This window comes from Littorina saxatilis, linkage group LG2 (assembly GCF_037325665.1).
Source record: "Littorina saxatilis isolate snail1 linkage group LG2, US_GU_Lsax_2.0, whole genome shotgun sequence".
In the NCBI taxonomy this organism is placed as follows: domain Eukaryota; kingdom Metazoa; phylum Mollusca; class Gastropoda; order Littorinimorpha; family Littorinidae; genus Littorina; species Littorina saxatilis.
Genome location: NC_090246.1, coordinates 30,250,587 through 30,268,086, shown reverse-complemented (window position 1 = coordinate 30,268,086; position 17,500 = coordinate 30,250,587). Strand labels below are relative to the sequence as shown.

At 43.7% G+C, this 17,500-nt stretch overlaps 1 protein-coding gene and 1 non-coding gene across 5 annotated transcripts in view; one reads left to right on the top strand and one right to left on the bottom strand.

Annotated features, from left to right (window-relative positions):
* The window catches only part of LOC138958726 (tensin-3-like), a 321,810-nt gene that overhangs the window by 102,293 nt on the left and 202,017 nt on the right, over nt 1-17,500 (top strand). For 3 of the 4 annotated variants that reach the window (XM_070329989.1, XM_070329990.1, XM_070329992.1), the window contains exon 3: nt 9,073-9,110. In XM_070329989.1, coding sequence (XP_070186090.1) covers nt 9,073-9,110 — 38 coding nt within the window. Of the gene's footprint in view, nt 1-9,072; nt 9,111-16,204; nt 16,853-17,500 lie in introns of those variants that run through there. The other variant, XM_070330000.1, reaches the window with a different exon arrangement.
* Trnad-guc (transfer RNA aspartic acid (anticodon GUC)) lies at nt 2,547-2,618 on the bottom strand. The gene has a single exon. It is a non-coding gene; the product is annotated as a tRNA-Asp (tRNA).

Below are 17,500 nucleotides of genomic sequence, written 5' to 3'. Positions count from 1 at the left end.
TTTACAAAGCAGACAGGATATATACATAAAATACATAATTAACTTTTAGGCATCAACAGCAAGCTCCATAAGATTACATTGGTAATCCTTAAAAGACACATATATACAAATTTTGCGACGAATAGTAGTTCAAACTTTTCTGGAAAACCGATCGAATAATTATACAGCAATACAAGTCGTACTGAGTCGCAGCTGTCTAGGGTCAATTTCAATTTCAATTAGGTCGACACTAAACTAATGAAGAGAGGGAAGACCACCCCGGAGAGAATGACATGGTGATTAGTGAACCGTTGTTCCTCGTGGCTGAACAGGAGCAGATGCGGGTAGGCAGGGGGTTAAAAAAAAAAAAAGGATGGAACGGCCACGCCTCAATGGCGGTTGTGCCGATGAGTGACAACACGCGCGCCTGTTGTCTGTGGCTCGATTTTTATCCCAACTTTTTTTGGTTTTTGTTGTTGTGGTGTTTGGGGGGGGGGGGGGGGGGAGTCGGGGTCGGGGGTTCAACAGAGGGTCTAGCTAGAGGATAGTAATGAGCATGATGGCCAGAGGTTTGGGAGGTGAAACTATGCGTGCAGCCCTTGATAGATTTGACAGCTAGGTATCTGAATTTAACAGACGACTAGTGGAAACATTCTCGCTACTGAACTGAAAACTCTCTTGTACTTGATCTTGAACTGGTTCGATGTTTAGGTCGTACCCCCCTTAGGCCTGTTCCTTGGACAAGTTAAACTGTTAACCCTTACCGGGCGAAAAGCTTGTAGGTCAGCAAATACAAAAAATATTTTGTTGTGGTGTTCTGTTTACTATGAATTTAGATGAATAACCATATGCTAGATTGCAGCTTCAACAAAAATCCGAAACAGACAGACCGCTATCGTTCCAAAATCAAGAATACAAAACCCAGAGATACAATCAATCAATCAATGAGTCTTATATCGCGCATATTCCGTGGGTACAGTTCTAGGCGCTCTGCAGTGATGCCGTGTGAGATGAAATTTTATACGGCCAGTTGACATAAGTATATCAACCATAAAAGCTCTACCTCATGAGCCGGTCATCATCATCAGAGTTACACAAGTTTTTGCCGTATCTCACTTCCATCTCTTGAACATTAGCAGTTAATGGGCGATGCCAGTTCACTTATCAACACCATTAACTTACACCATGTACAAATATACCCATTTCTTCACGCTTACTAATTTTAGTTTGTGGTACACTGACCTAAATATACTACTTCACATCTAACTACAGAAGCAAGGCACAGGGACTACGGTGTTGTTGACAGGGGTTTCACGTGCTAAGTGCTGTGCAAGTAATCGTATCGATCGCTTCACACCCTCTCACTTTGTTCCATTACAGCGCTGTGATTACCTCTTCCGCCTCCTACAGTTCGGAGATACCTTTTCTGTGTTAGTTATGATTGATCAGCCAGAAACCGGCACGGTAAGGCTAGTGGTAAGGCGTCCGCCTCGTGATCGGGAGGTCGTGGGTTCGAACCCCGGCCGGGTCATACCTAAGACTTTAAAATTGGCAATCTAGTGGCTGCTCCGCCTGGCGTCTGGCTGGCATTATGGGGTTAGTGCTAGGACTGGTTGGTCCGGTGTCAGAATAATGTGACTGGGTGAGACATGATGCCTGTGCTGCGACTTCTGTCTTGTGTGTGGCGCACGTTATATGTCAAAGCAGCACCGCCCTGATGTGGCCCTTCGTGGTCGGCTGGGCGTTAAGCAAACTAACAAACAAACAAAAAAATCAGCCAAAAGCGGATCTTAACGTATGGAGATATCATACCCAGGAACTCTCATGTCAAATTTCATAAAGATCGGTCCAGTAGTTTGGTCTGAATCGCTCTACACGCACACACACACACACACACACACACACACACACACACACACACATACACCACGACCCTCGTCTCGATTCCCCCCTCGATGTTAAAACATTTAGTCATAACTTGACTAAATGTAAAAACAGCCCCACGGTAACCAAATTTAATAGATCTCTATTTTAAGAGAGGTAGTAATCACATTGCACGTGTGTACCATGATTTATCACGACATGCGGAACTTTGTCTTTGCATCCTCCGTAATCAAATTTCATGAATCTCTATTTTTAAAGAGGAAAAAAACGAAAGAAGAAGAAGGAAATGCAAATCAGTATTGCAAAGAACATCAGCCGTTGTGTGTTATTGGTTGAGAACGTGTGACGTTCCCTTCCTGCTGGGTTGAAGTTTCCCTGCTCGGAGCTGTTTCTGTGCAGTTTTGAGTGTGTGTTGATTGATGATACATGCAGGGCACATAACTTTTTATTTGTGTTTTACCCTTGTTTTTCGGTTCTGTCGTTGCAGAAGCGTATCATTCATCGTGCGAAAAAAATTGCACAGGTGAGGTGTGTTTTCAAGGTGTGCTGAATGAAGACATTTGTCATTCTCATTTTGTAAGACCCTCAGTTTTCGCTTGTAAAATATATGAAAAGTAAGAACAAATACATTTTTAAAAAAAGGAGGAAAAAAAAAAAGTAAGCAGTAGAAGAAAAAAGTTTGCCTCCCCGGCGGGGAATTGAACCCCGGTCTCCCGCGTGACAGGCGGGGATACTGACCACTATACTACCGAGGAGCTACGTGAAGTAAGCGGATTATTTGATATAGAATCGCAAGGAATACTTTAAGGCTGAGTTGTACAGGGAATCGAACCCTAGTCTCCCTCCGCTTAACAGGCTATGCATGTATTCACGAATAATATTTATTAGCATGAGTACTGCTTTTACGCAAACCATATATAATTCATGATGACCTATATCATATCTTAACCTAGGTCACAGACAATGAAGGTAGACTGCGACGCACGCTGGTAGCAGGCAGACGTACTGTACATGTGCACAGGAATATTATCTACACGTTCCTATCCCCCTTCATTGGCTCTGTCGACGCCCGTTTTTAACCACCTGCATCCCTTTATACAATTAACCGAACATAGAGCGTCATCGTCCCGAACAAAAATCTCCAAAATGTAAATAAAAATCTCCAAAACCGTTTGGAATTCTGGGAAGGGAAATCTTTTCATGCAATTACGTCAGCGCCTTTCGGCGATTGGTCAAAGCATTTTGGAGACATGATGTCGGTCACTTGAAATCAATGCCACTTGTGTTTGTTTTCTAAACTGATACGAAGTGAACTATCCTGGAACTGTGAGATGGAGAGAACGTACAGTACACACATACGAACGGAGAAACTCGGAAACCGACGAGTCGATACTGATCCTCGAGAACCCATGTATAATATTCGAAGTTAAAATTGATACTTTTGCCACGGAAGACTGAGCTGAAATAGCTCAATCGGTAGAGAGCTCGACAGCGAATTGAAGTTGTCAGCTTGGCGGTTAAATATACTTAGCTAACTTAAACCAAAACAAATCAACTTTTTCTTTATTTTATTAACTTGTAATTCTTGTAATGTGTTCATCTTAATTCAATCCAAAGGTTTTTGGTGTTGTATTGAAAGTCGAATTGATCAAAGGGTCGCATAATTATCGAGTACTTCCAGTAAACGATTTCACGGAATTACCCTTGCCCATTCTATTTAGTGTGTGTGTGTGTGTGTGTGTATGTGTGTGTGTGTGTGTGTGTGTGTGTGTGTGTGTGTGTGTGTGTGTGTGTGTGTGTGTGTGTGTGTAAAATCGGCTTTTGGGAAAAGCTGAATGAATCACCGCGCGTCGACTGCATGTACTGGTTGTAAGCTACTTCTAATTATAATATACTTCTGACATGTGTCAATCGAAATGCATCCGGCTGCTGTATGCGGAGACAGCGACAGTCGCTCAGGAGCTAAGTGTACAAAGGTAGAAAACATTGCTGTCACGTTAGTTTTGAAGCAGTGATCATGAATAATTCATGCTTTGTTTTGCCTGTTTTTTTCCCTTCTTCTTTGCACCAATGCATATGGTTGCATGTTTTGTTCTTACCTGAGAAGAAACTAAGTGGGTGGTAAGCAAGATTGAAATGATAACGACCGAGTGTCACAGTGAGCAAATATTGTCAACTTTAGATAGCTTTGCATGGTTGAAGATTGTGTGTGTGTGTGTGTGTGTGTGTGTGTGTGTGTGTGTGTGTGTGTGTGTGTGTGTGTGTGTGTGTGTGTGTGTGTGTGTGTGTGTGTGTGGCGGAATACATGTGTCTGTCCTTTTAGCACGTATTCATATGCATTCCATAGTATCAGGGCTGTTACCAGTGTACATATCAGGAATATTCTCATACTTGTCTCCAGCTGAACTCAATTGGGAAGTAAGAACAAACACATTTTTGTCTTAAATCTCTGTCAATCTGTCAAACAAGCCAACGCCTTATCGACCACCTGCTGTAGACAGAGGTCAAAAATAAAACCCACCTTTGTCCATCGTTTCACGTGACAAGTGTTTTCTTCTTCTGTCCCACTTCATATCACTAATCAAGAGCGAATCACATTTGGTTCTGACCACCTGCAGTGGACAAGAGGACAAAAACAAAACCCACCCTTGTCCACCGTTTCAGGCGACGAGTTTGTGTGCATGCGTTGTCTTCTTCTGTCCCACTTCATATTGATCACTAGTCAAGAGCGACTCACCTTTGGTTCTGACCACCTGCGGTGGATGCAGAACCCACCCTAGTCCAGTGATTCAAGTGACGTGTGTGTGTGTGTGTGTGTGTGTGTGTGTGTGTGTGTGTGTGTGTGTGTGTGTATGTGTGTATTATTCTTCTGTCCTACTTCATGTCAAGTTACTAATAGAGAGCGAGTCACCTGTGCATTTGACCACCTGCAGTGGACACACGAGGTTGAGAGAAAAAACAAAACCCACCCTAGTCCACTGTTTTAAGTTTGGAGTGTGTGTGGGGGTCTAGACTAGATTCTGTTCCTCCGTGGTCTTGCTCCTTCGGGCCCACTCGATATCACGTCGGTTCCCTAATCAAGGACTCAGCTCTTTCCATGTATGTGGGTCGTGTGCACAGACTATAGAAAGACTTTCAAGATCTCTGTGACTAGCACTTCTAGTTTCAGTATGCAGCGTAGGCTACAAGGTATTGTCCAGCAGTATGCCCAGTTCCTAAATGGTGTTCTTCTGCATGCATACATTTTAAAATGCAAATACAGTTTTATTGAGGACTAGTTGTAAGACAGGATTTATGGTTAAAATCTCCATCCTTTTGTATGAGAGATCAGTCAATCTGGTCATGAGATTATTAATTTTTTGTCGGAGCCATTGGTTTATGTTTTCTATGCTGGGTTGAATTCTCTGCATGTCTGTCTGTCTAATTGGGTGAATTGAGGTCTATTTGTACTGCATAAGAGAACATTTTTGGCTGTTCTTGTCTTAGGATCTGCAAGTGTATCAATCAATCAATCAATCATTATGAGCCTTATATCGCGTGTATTCCGTGTATACAGTTCTAAGCGCAGGGATTTATTTTTAAATTTTTTAAAATTTTTATTTTATGCAATTTATATCGCGCACATATTCAAGGCGCAGGGATTTATTTATGCCGTGTGAGATGGAATGTTTTTACACAATACATCACGCATTCACATCGGCCAGCAGATCGCAGCCATTTCGGCGCATATCCTACTTTTCACGGCCTATTATTCCAAGTCACACGGGTATTTTGGTGGACATTTTTATCTATGCCTATACAATTTTGCCAGGAAAGACCCTTTTGTCAATCGTGGGATCTTTAACGTGCACACCCCAATGTAGTGTACACGAAGGGACCTCGGTGTTTCGTCTCATCCGAAAGACTAGCACTTGAACCCACCACCTAGGTTAGGAAAGGGGGGAGAAAATTGCTAACGCCCTGACCCAGGGTCGAACTCGCAACCTCTCGCTTCCGAGCGCAAGTGCGTTACCACTCGGCCACCCAGGCTCTCCCTCTCTCAATCTCTCTCTCTCTCTCTCTCTCTCTCTCTCTCTCTCTCTCTCTCTCTCTCTCTCTCTCTCTGTCTCTGTCTTCCTCTCCGTGTGTCTCTCTCTCTTTGCCCCCCCCCCCCCCCCCCACTTGATATCGCTTCAGTATCACCTTTGACAAAGGTGTAGAACGTAACGGAGAGCGTGACTCTTATCAAGAGCGACTCGTGTGCTGGCTCCCCCCCCCCCCACCCTCTTTCCAACCCTTGTCCCCACCTTTCTCCCGCGCTCTGACCTCACATTTTCACCCATTACCTCCCGTTTCCGTGTGAGGTCGTGTGGAGATATGGAAACAGTAGATACCTCCTTCTGTGGTCTCTGGTCTTGAGGTCATCAGTTGCCGTAACCTCATTTGAGGCCAGGTTTCTTTCGCTGTGTTGAATTCTCTGCATGATCTTATCGTGAATCTTCTTCTCGTTTACATGTTACAATTTAAGATCAGCTCTCAAGATAAAGTTTGCTGAGAATACGAGAGATTGTCTTAGAGTCCGTCGCGTTGGAGACCTTACCGTTCACGGATAAGCCTCCCAAGGATCCTACCAGATGTTTAAGTGAACTCTTTAAAAAGATACTTTGGAAATGCAGAACAGTAATAAACTGTCAACGTGAGGAATTTGTATACGAACTTTCTCTCCCTTCTCTGTCTCCGTTCCTGGATAATTTTTCTCTCATTTTCTGGTCTCTCGTTTCTTTTTTTTTTTAAATTTTATTTTTATTTTTATTTATTTTTTTTTTATTTGCCAAGCACATCATTGTGGGGCTTTTAATCAATAACATGCATCCGTCTACAATGTATCATCATTCGTCCTTCAACATGCATATTAAATATGTAAATGGCAAGTATACAAGACATATATATATATACAACATTAGGACATAACCGACAGACGGACATATAACATACCGTTCGCCTACAAGTAAGGCCAGAGCATTACATAACATGCAGATTACAATACTCGTTTCTTGTTCTCGCTCTTACACCCCGTGAGTGATCAGTTAAAGACACTGTCGTCGAACCTGTCAACAGTGGTCATTATAGACAGCTGGTCGCTATGTACACATGAATTTGTTTAAGAAAAAATCGTCTGGGATCATTCGGAGTGGTCGTTGTGCGTGTGGGCAGGTCGTCGCTTTTAAATGGTAGTCACATGGGTAAGTTCGACTGTACCATAAATCCTTTAAGGCTTTAATACTTTCATTTTGACACATAAAACAACTCTACAGCGTAGTCACTGAAATACTGTGCAGAGTGGGATTTTGTTGTGCTGAAAGTTAACAATGTAAATAACACAGTCATATAATGATTATGTCAATCGAAATCCTGCTCTGCACAGCCATGATGATAAAGTTTGTTATGTGTCTAGGTGATAAAAAGCTCGTGTCCAGTGTAAAAGACTGGATAGATTTGTCGCGGTGTACATGTCCGTTGTTACGTGAAGAAAGGTAGCTTTAAAATGACCCTGGCTCACGAAATTAATTGTGACCCTCCACCACGAAATGAGTCGCATGTCACCTCGCGCGGTTCTGCGTAAGTAAGTCCGGGGAGTGTCTGGTAACAGTCTGAGGGTCACCTTAGTCACAGCTCCGCCCGGCGTCTGGCATTATGGGGTTAGTGCTAGGACTGGTTGCTCCGGTGTCAGAATAATGTGACTGGGTGAGACACGAAGCCTGTGCTGCGACTTCTGTCTTGTGTGTGGCGCACGTTAACTGTCAAAGCAGCACCGCCCTGATAATTATGGCCCTTCGTGGTCGGCTGGGCGTTAAGCAAACAAACAAACAAACAAACCTTAGTCACAGGCTTATAACTCAAACAGTTTTCGCTCTTTTCTAAAACGGGTTTCATCACAGGATAGAGCATAAAAATCTCTTTAGGAAAATGTAAAAATATGAAAATCATGCAAAGGCGACATGTGACTCATTCCGTGGTGGAGGGTCACAATTTTGCTTTGATATCATGCCTAGCGCCTCGCTCTTTCCGTTTGTTTCGTGTACTTTCAACCTTTTCTTTTTCAAATTAGCATTCCGACAAATGCTCATTGCATATTCGTCCCCGATGTTCTTCACTAATACGGATAATAATAGAATTGTTGGCATATTCAGAAAGAAACGAAATTGCTTGTACCGTTGCACCAACCTCTCTCACCGCGTCAACAAGTGCAGTGTGACCTTTCATGGACACCGTTGCAAATCCCGTTTTCTGATCAAGGAGCTGTTCTTTTTCCAGTCCACTTTGAGTGAGCATATCCAATGCATATCATTATGCCTGATCACGACTTGCGCGCGTGATCATTTGCATGCGAATACTGCATGAATATGAGCGATATAATGAAATGAGGAGAAAGAACGGAAGGATATGGATGGTTTGGTTTGGAAGAATGAAGCGTGCTTGAGAGAGAGAGAGAGAGAGAGAGAGAGAGAGAGAGAGAGAGAGAGAGAGAGAGAGAGAGAGAGAGAGAGAGAGAGAGAGAGAGAGAGAGAGAGAGAGAGAGAGAGAGAGGGAGGGAGGGGGGGGGGCTTGCTTCCTAACGATCGAGTGAAAATAAACATCAACCTGGGTGTCTTTGGAGCAACCCGGCGAAGTTTCACGGTTCCGTTGAAACTTGCAACATTATTTTTTTTAGATGTACTGCACATTTTCGTTTTGATAGAACAGTATTGTTATTACATTATATTGATATTTTATCATATTGAAAAAAACAATTTGAAAGATGTAAAAGAACTTCATGTTTGCAAACCAAAGAAGCCGTTGGAATCATTGTGTAAGTGTCACCCAAAATCACAGATTAAAAAGTAATCCCAATTCTTTTTGAATACTTTATCCTCGGTGCACCTAACTGAAAAACATTTGGATCGAAGAATCTGGACGCTGTTGAAATTTTGAGAGACACGTGTCGTTTAGAGTGGCTTTGACCCGCACCAGCATAAATATCTTGTTGTAACTTCATTTAAACTTATGATGCTGTGCGGGCATGTACATTTCAGTTATGAATATCTGCTTTCATGACTCAAAGAAACCGTCCTCCCAGTCCCCTAAGAGACCGTACCACAAGTAACGAGCAACAATTGTGTGTGATTTATTGTGGATAGTCAGCGTCCTGTTCAATGATATACAATGACGTTTGCTTTTCTGTGTGTGCAGTGTGTCGGTATATCTGTCATAGGAGATGCGAGATGCAGGTGAGTACCTTTACATAATCGGTTGTTTTTGTAATGTTTCTGTCACTGTATATTTGTCGATATGTGTACTTGTGGTCTTTTTTGTCGTGATTGTGGTTGGTCTCGATTGGTGCCGCTCGTTGTTTCTTTGTATGTTTGATTGTTTGTTTTTCTGTAAATTGTTGCTGCATTGAAATCGTACCGTCGTACTACACACACGCAAGAAGATCGAACAGAATTATGCACACATACTGCATGCACGTCACCAAGTACAGTAATATGTTTGCGGACTGTGGGTGGGAATGATGCATGCCGCGAATATCAAACATCTGAGTATGTAAATTCGTTTTCATTGTTAATGTGTCAGGATGAAAATAAATGCAAGCACTTTAAAGTTGTGATGCACTGGGAATAGAACCCCTCTAATTTAAGGGTGTGTTGAATATGTCAGATTCAACGCTCGACATAAATTGTCTTAGTTTAAGTGCTCTCGTTGGATTGGCACGCATTACGTGCTCACCTTGGTGAACAAGATGTTCTGTCAAGAGCAAAAAGGACAGGGGTAAAATTATTTATATATGAGAAGGTACGTGCGTTAAAAAACACACACAAAGAAACCGTTTGCAATAGAGTTTTGGTCATTGTATACATTTCCCGCCTGAACTGGTAACCAATTCGGTAATGAATGTCTATATTCACACATCCCAGTCGCCCAGACCTGTTCCAGTTGACACTTTATGTAGTTTAATTCAATGTAAACTTCTCTTCGTGAGTATATACATATATACAATTCACCGACACATTTCGCTCTCAATGTATTCTGGTGGATACGTAGGACGCAGCAGTGTGTGTGTGTGTGTGTGTGTGTGTGTGTGTGTGTGTGTGTGTCACTGTGTGTGTGTGAGTGTGTGTGCGTGCGTGCGCGCGTGCATGCGTGCGTGCGTGCGTGCATGCGTGCGTGCGTGCGTGCGTGCATGCGTGCGTGCGTGTTTACCTATTTATGGTTTCTTGTGTGTATGTGTGTGAGTCTACCCGTGCTTGTCCTCGAGAACAGCTGTGTGTGTGTAGACTTCATGAAAAGAGTAGCTGACAGCTGACATGACGTACAAAGACAGCTATTCTTCAAACTTGAATGTGACATACGAACCCTAACCCGTTTCTCACGGCACAGCGTATTCTGTCTTTTCGTGTACCCTAGCAAAACCTCAACTTAAAATATGAAACCTTGAATTTAGGCTTAGCCTTGTGTCAACTAATAAAGCTTCAGAACCAAGGGCGTCTAATAGCAGTTATGCAATGTTGTAACGGCCATACAGGCTTTGCACTGTACGCCTCTGTTTATCCGGCCTACTTTGGTACTATGTTCACGCTACAACGTCAAGTTTGCACGAGTATCTGTATACTCCCCCGGGTAATATGTATACTCACGCTCGCTACTGTTCAAAAGCACAACGAAGGGTTTGTTTGGTTCCAGTCTTTAAGTTTCTGGCGCTGTTTTGATAGTGGGGGATTTAGGACAAGTATAAATCCCCAAACACAAGCTTTGGATTAAAGAAAGATTCGACAGGGGTCATGAATTTTAAAGGTAGTTTTACAACACTGCGAAACCATGTCTCATTGAACTATTTCGATGGGGTCTGGTGGTTCCGATTGTCTGTATGTTCATGGAAACCTTCGGGTTTGCATAACAGTTTTTATAGGGCTAAGAAATTAGCCCTAACATTTTCAATCCTGTTTGATTGCGATAAGAAATCTGTGGCATGTTGTGTACTGTCAAACTGTGCAGGTTTGTGGAAGCTTCAGCCACAGAGCATCATGTTGTAGTTGAGTGAGTCAGCAAACCCAGCTAACGGCGCTTCAGGTCTAGCTAGTCTGTGATTAAACAAGTGGAACAAGACACTTTCAGGTTATTTCACATGAAGAATCCCAGTGGAAACTATTGTTAAATGTAGTTTGAAAAAATTGTGACCGACCAGGTGGTTCTTTTAGTGCAGCGTTATCTGAAGATTGAAATATTGCACTTGGCAAGTTTTTGTGATTTTCAGAATGTTGCCACTAAATTGTTTTTATCTCATTGTCTGGCTCTGTGCCTACGGAATCCTGGACATGTGCACGAGAGGGCATTCTATCTCTTTCGTTCACATTCGGTGTCACCTCCTGGCCTGCTGATGTAGCAGTTTCAGCCTATAGCACTGTTTCCTTTCAAGACCTTGGAAGTTGTCCGTGCAGTTCAGCCCTTCCATAATCTTGTCTCATTTTCATCAGTGATATCTATGGGCTGCACATAACTAATGTGACAGGGGAGGCTACCGCTCCTTTCACAGCAGACTCTGCACCCGAGTTGTTGGCCTTTAAGTCAACACCGGTGGATTGTGGAATTCTGTTTGTGATGGGGTCTGGTGGTTTCCGATTGTCTGTATGTTCATGGAAACCTTCGGGTTTGCATAACAGTTTTTATAGGGCTAAGAAATTAGCCCTAACATTTTCAATCCTGTTTGATTGCACTTTGCCTCCCGAGGTGATCGTAGTGTTACGGCACTCGGTTACATCTGGCGCTTGCGAGCAGGGATGGGACTCGGCATGATATGTTCAGGTAATGGCATAATATGACCACTGAACATTTTCGTGTTCCCATTCTGCGAACTTGGTCCCCCGGTTCGGAACTTCGGGACGAAGTTCATTCAAACGGGGGCGATTGTGACAGGGGAGGCGACCGCTCCTTTCACAACAGACTCTGCACCCGAGTTGTTGGCCTTTAAGTCAACACCGGTGGATTGTGGAATTCTGTTTGTGATGGGGTCTGGTGGTTTCCGATTGTCTGTATGCTCATGGTCTTGGAAACCTTCGGGTTTGCATAACAGTTTTTATAGGACTAAGAAATTAGCCCTAACATTTTCAATTCTGTTTGATTGCACTTTGCCTCCCGAGGTGATCGTAGTGTTACGGCACTCGGTTACATTAACACTATGCCAGTTTGAATTTCAGCCTAGCGCTACTACTTACCACGACCTTGGAAGGTGTCCCTACTACAGTACTAACCAAACACAGCCGCCAGTCGAGCTATCGGTTTCAGCTCTTCCAAAATCTGGTTTTCGTTTTCATCAGTTCAGCATATATACACGATGTGACCTTCTGACGTATTGCTACCTGTATCTCTTTGTGCCACATAGCAATGTCTACCTTCGCCTTATCACTTTCTTCGCCCATTTGCCCTTTGCTTCCACCTGTTTGGCACCAATTCTTCGGGATATTGCTCATGTTTACAGCTTTGTTAAGACTATTGGGCACATCTGTATCTACGTGATTGGGGATGAAGTTGTGTGTGGGTAGTGAGAAGGGTGTGGTGGGGCCGGGAGACTCAGCTTGTGTCTCATGCTCACCAGCCGTTGATACAAGAATACGCATTCAAAATAATTATACCCTTCTGCCCCCCCCCCCCCCCCGCCCCCCGCTTTGTGCTTCTTGTATGTAGTTTAGATTATTTAAAAAAAATAAAAGACTGTTGCAGGAACAAAATCATTCACGGGCTTCGCAGACAACTACAGACTTTAGTCTCGCCACACTAATCTACAGAAATATATCAACACTAAGGAGAACAGTAAATATACCGAGCAACAAAAGAAACGCGAAAAAATCTGCAATGTTTGATTGACAAAATTTCAAAGAATTATGGAGTTAGAATTATCAAACCACACAATTGTGATGAAGGCATATTTGACCTAGCTGTTGCGTGATTATTTTGATGCTGCGACTGTTTTAATACACGGGACTAGTTGGTTTAACGTTAACAAAGTTTTGGAGGTCTCGCTCAGTCAGCCTTCATCGCGCTCTCTGGCCACTGATCGGACACTGGTTGCTTCCAATGATGTTCCTGGTAGTGTCAGCGGCTGAATTGAATCGATGTCGAAGACGTAGTGGAAGGAAATTGCGATCTTGTCTTATTGAGGTAATGCGAAAAATCCACCGCGTTGCATAACTGCAGTGCTTCCAATGTCACCAGAACATTGCAGAAGGTGATAAACTGTTGGAATATGCACGTTTAAAGCACATGCCAGCGCTTCTGGATCACCCCCAGCTTTAAATCGATATGGCATTTTGGTGGTGTCAATCTTGACATCCTGGCTGTTTCAAAAGTGAGACTGGCAGCAAGCGTGCCATGGTCTCTTTTGATTGATAATGCATTGGTGAACACATCTGACACATCAGATTTCTCCTGCTCCACTTGCACGTGCTGCGAGCGCGCATTATGTGTTTAACGTTAAACCTGCTTGTCCCGTGTGTTAAAACAGTCACAGCATCAAAATAATCACACAAAAGCAAGGTCTAACATGCCTTCGTTGAACTTTTGTGGTTTGATAATTCTAACTCTTTAATTATTGGAGATTTTGTCAATCAAACAATGACGAATTTGTTCGCGTTTCTTTTGTTGCTCGGTACGCGGTATAGAAGCGCTAAGTGTATATGGATATATTTAAATACTGCCTATTAATCTGGTGTAAACACACAGAAAAAAGAGAGATTTCAATATTGATACATGGATTTATGTTTATGGTAAGACCGCCAGTTAGTACTACTCTACTATCATTGACTTTTGTACCAAAACTTAGCCATTAAGCTATCAGAGGTAGGTGTATTACTATTCGTATCGATCGGGAATAACACGTGCTATTATTGATTTCCGATCGATCATGGCCTCAGTTTAAGTGTACACAGGTATCGATTTTCGATCAATACATTCCGTTTGCTGATAGCAACTCTGCGGAATACTTGGGTTGCGCCAAGTTCGTTGCTTAGATAGCGTCCTTGTCTTAGACTGAACGAAAGGAGAGAGAGAGAGAGAGAGAGAGCTCTAGAGAGAGAGAGCGAGAGAGAGAGAGAGAGAGAGAGAGAGAGAGAGAGAGAGAGAGAGAGAGAGCATAATGGGCGATACTTTTAAAACTACAATTTTTTTAGCCAGACAACCCGAGTATTAATTCTTACAATATTGTGAGCAGGCGTAAAGCTTACGATTTTGTACAGATGCTTTTTTTCTGGGGGGGGGGGGGGGGAGGTTGGTGGGGGTGGGTGTTGGTGGTTTTGTTAGTCACGTATGAATTGGACGGCGCGTGCTTGTTAAATATAGTCACGATATAGGTGTGACATTCTCAGGTCACACGCAAAAAGGTTCCTTTGAGAAGAAAAAAACAGTTTTTAATTCATTTAGAGCACAATTATATCACTTGGCAGAGAAGCCCCAAAATCACTGTGAAGCGAAGTAGAAAGTAAGCAGAGAAGAAAGGCGGCAATGCAAAACTGTCTGCATATAAAATGAATACTCTGTTCATTGTCACTGTGCGCCGAATAGATATTGAAAAAGAATCAGAGAAAGAAAGAACGGTGCCAGGAGGAAGCACGCTATACAGCAGAGAGGTGTTCTAACTCGTTATGACGGCATCGTACGTGTCCGACCATAAGGACCGTGCGCGTGCCAATAGCACGGCACTAATCTTTCCCATCGTGCGGATAAGCCGACTTTACGAGACACACAGAACCGGGACACAAAAAGAGCGGCAGAAGTTTGGAGCCGCTTTGCTCCACCACCACTATCACTACCACCGCTACCACCGTCACCACTCGCACACAAAGTCTCTCGGTCTTTCCTAGTCTGCTACGGGCAAAGACCTTCCAACCTGTTGAGCAACACGGCGGGCTGAATTTGCTTTTGGGGACAGCCACCCTAGCTGCGACGCCACCGCTTCGGCCCGCTACCCTTACGTTTTTAGTCTTGGCCTTACCTGGCTTTCTTCCTGTCCTAGACACCTGTGTTTTTACCTGTGTGGTTTCCAGTCCGAATCTCACCTGTTCGCTGGACACTGTGTCGCCGGACTGTGCGAGCTTTCTGGGAATTTGTGTGACTGGAATTAGGTTTTGTGACGTCGAAATAAACTGTGCCTGTGTTGTGGATCGTATTATCAGTGTTTTTATGCAGCCAAGGACAGCACTTATGTTTTGCTTGCATGGTTGGGACGTGTATTGCGCTGTGACTGTAAACTGAATACACTGTGCAGTCATTACGTTGTGATTCAGACTGCTTCGAGATTTGTAAACTCAATACAGTTTTGAGTTTTTCTTCTCGTGGGAGATAACATTCAGAAATCATCTCTTCACATGTAAATGTATATCTACTAATCCTTATACAAGCTCCTACCAATCGGTGTCCTTGCATTTGTCCGTGTCCACAGTGAATGCATACAGCCGAAGGGACTATTGCTGATGTAGGTAAACACAAACAGTGCGGGACATTTAGCCATATCACCTTATTCTAGGTTAGTGTGTTCCAGCATATATTGACCGTGTTCTCGTCTGCAGCAGAAAGTGTAGCACAGCCTACTCTGCCTTGTCAACAGATCCTCAGAGATCGCTGTGTGTGTGTCAGTGTGTCTGTGTGACAGTCTGTGTTGTCGCGTGTCAACTTGACGAGTCCTCGTGTGTACACGGTTGTGAGGACAAGCCGATCTGAGACTCTTCCCAAAACTGCCACGTGATAGATTGACACAATATCTCTGTGTCTGTGGTTGCGTTCGGTGTGTAATTCTGTGCACGGAGACACTTACTCCGTTAGTCTTTGAAACTGAGATTCTTCGAAGGGGACATCATTTGTTCTAACTGGTACCACGTACATAGTAGGTACAATTCCAAGCATGGTTACACTGTTTGTGTGTCTTTATCCGAAAGACACCTCTGAGGGGTTTATATCAGCTGTTGAAACGTGACACTGCCTTTGCCGGTCTAAGATACCTTTCGTGAAAACATTACCTGAATGTGGGTTTCTACACAGCTGCTGTAACCGATCAGTATCACCAGAATTTCTTTTCGCATTCCTACTTGGTGCTTTACTTGATCACATGTGACATTTTAAACTGTGCATACTTTTGAAAGTCATCTGCTTGATGTTTTCATGTGTTGGATTTTACCTGTGCATAACTTTTAACGTCCTCTACTACTGAGGCTACGTGGATTATAATTACCTGTTTACAAATGCAAAACGGAGGAAACAACTTTCCTGTCGAGTCATACACACACACACACACACACACACACACACACACACACACACACACACACACACACACACACACACACACACACACACACACAAACAGAAACCCCACGACATCGATCGCGAGGAGTCTTTGCACGTTTGCACTTGTGGGTTTTCCCTGAGCTGAGTCGATTTGTTTGTACTGCACATCTGAAACGTTTACCTGGCCACTGAGGTGAAGTGTTCCCCCCTATCTTTTTTTCTGCTGGTTTTACCCGTGCATCGTGACGTCGTTTCCTTTGCTTCTCAGTGACCTGTGCACTTTCGGGTGGTGCGGTGCCAGTTTATCACGAGCCCGTCAGAGATAAACACGTTGTGCATTTTTTTGTCTGTGCATCAGTGTGCAGTACTATTTTGACTCCAGCATTTTCTTCTGCTGTGTGACTGTCGCCCATTGTTCTAAGTTTAATACAAACAGAATCAGGATCTGCCAACGGCATACTGCAAACTGGTGTTAACCATATACGCACACAACACATTTTCCCCCCAAGGAGGAGAAGAGTTTCCAAGATTGTGTACTGCTGTCGGATATAAGAATATATATACACGCCGCTGTGACCTTGCATACTGCCGCTGAATACATAAGACAATACAACGTTATAACCTTGGAGAGAGAGACTTTGTGAGAGAGCAGTGACAGAAGAAAAACGGATGTACAACCACAAGCTGTTACACGTTACAGGTAGGCCTACAGCTCTTATTCTGATTGATTGATTGAGTGGGAGGATTAGTGCGAATCATGTTTAAGAGAGAGTGAGCTGCATGCTTGATTGGTTGTGTGGTATGTTGCCGGTAGGGTATCAGGGGTATGAGGACTGGGTGGCCGAGTGGGGGGGCCCGGGTAGCTCAGGTGGTAGAGCACTGGACTTGTGATCGAGAGGTCGCTGGTTCGAATCCGGGCCGGGACGGACACGGGTCAACTTTATGTGCAGACCCAGAGACGGTATCCATCTCCCACCCCCGTGTCACCACAATGGCACGTTAAAGATCTTGGTCATTCTACCATAAGTGCAGATGGCTGATACCACCTAAACACGCATACATCAAAAGCCGTGAGGACGTAAAAACTCGAATCGTATAAATCAATTCATGTCCAATATAGGCAATTAAGACCAGACGGACAATAAGCCCCTTAAAATTGACTTTTTTTTGGCCGAGTGGTAACGACTGGGTGGCCGAGTGGACTGGGTGGCCGAGTGGTAACGCACTTGCGCTCGGAAGCGAGAGGTTGCGAGTTCGACCCTGGGTCAGGGCGTTAGCAATTTTCTCCCCCCTTTCTCCCCTAAGGTGGTGGGTTCAAGTGCTAGTCTTTCGGATGAGACGCCGGAAA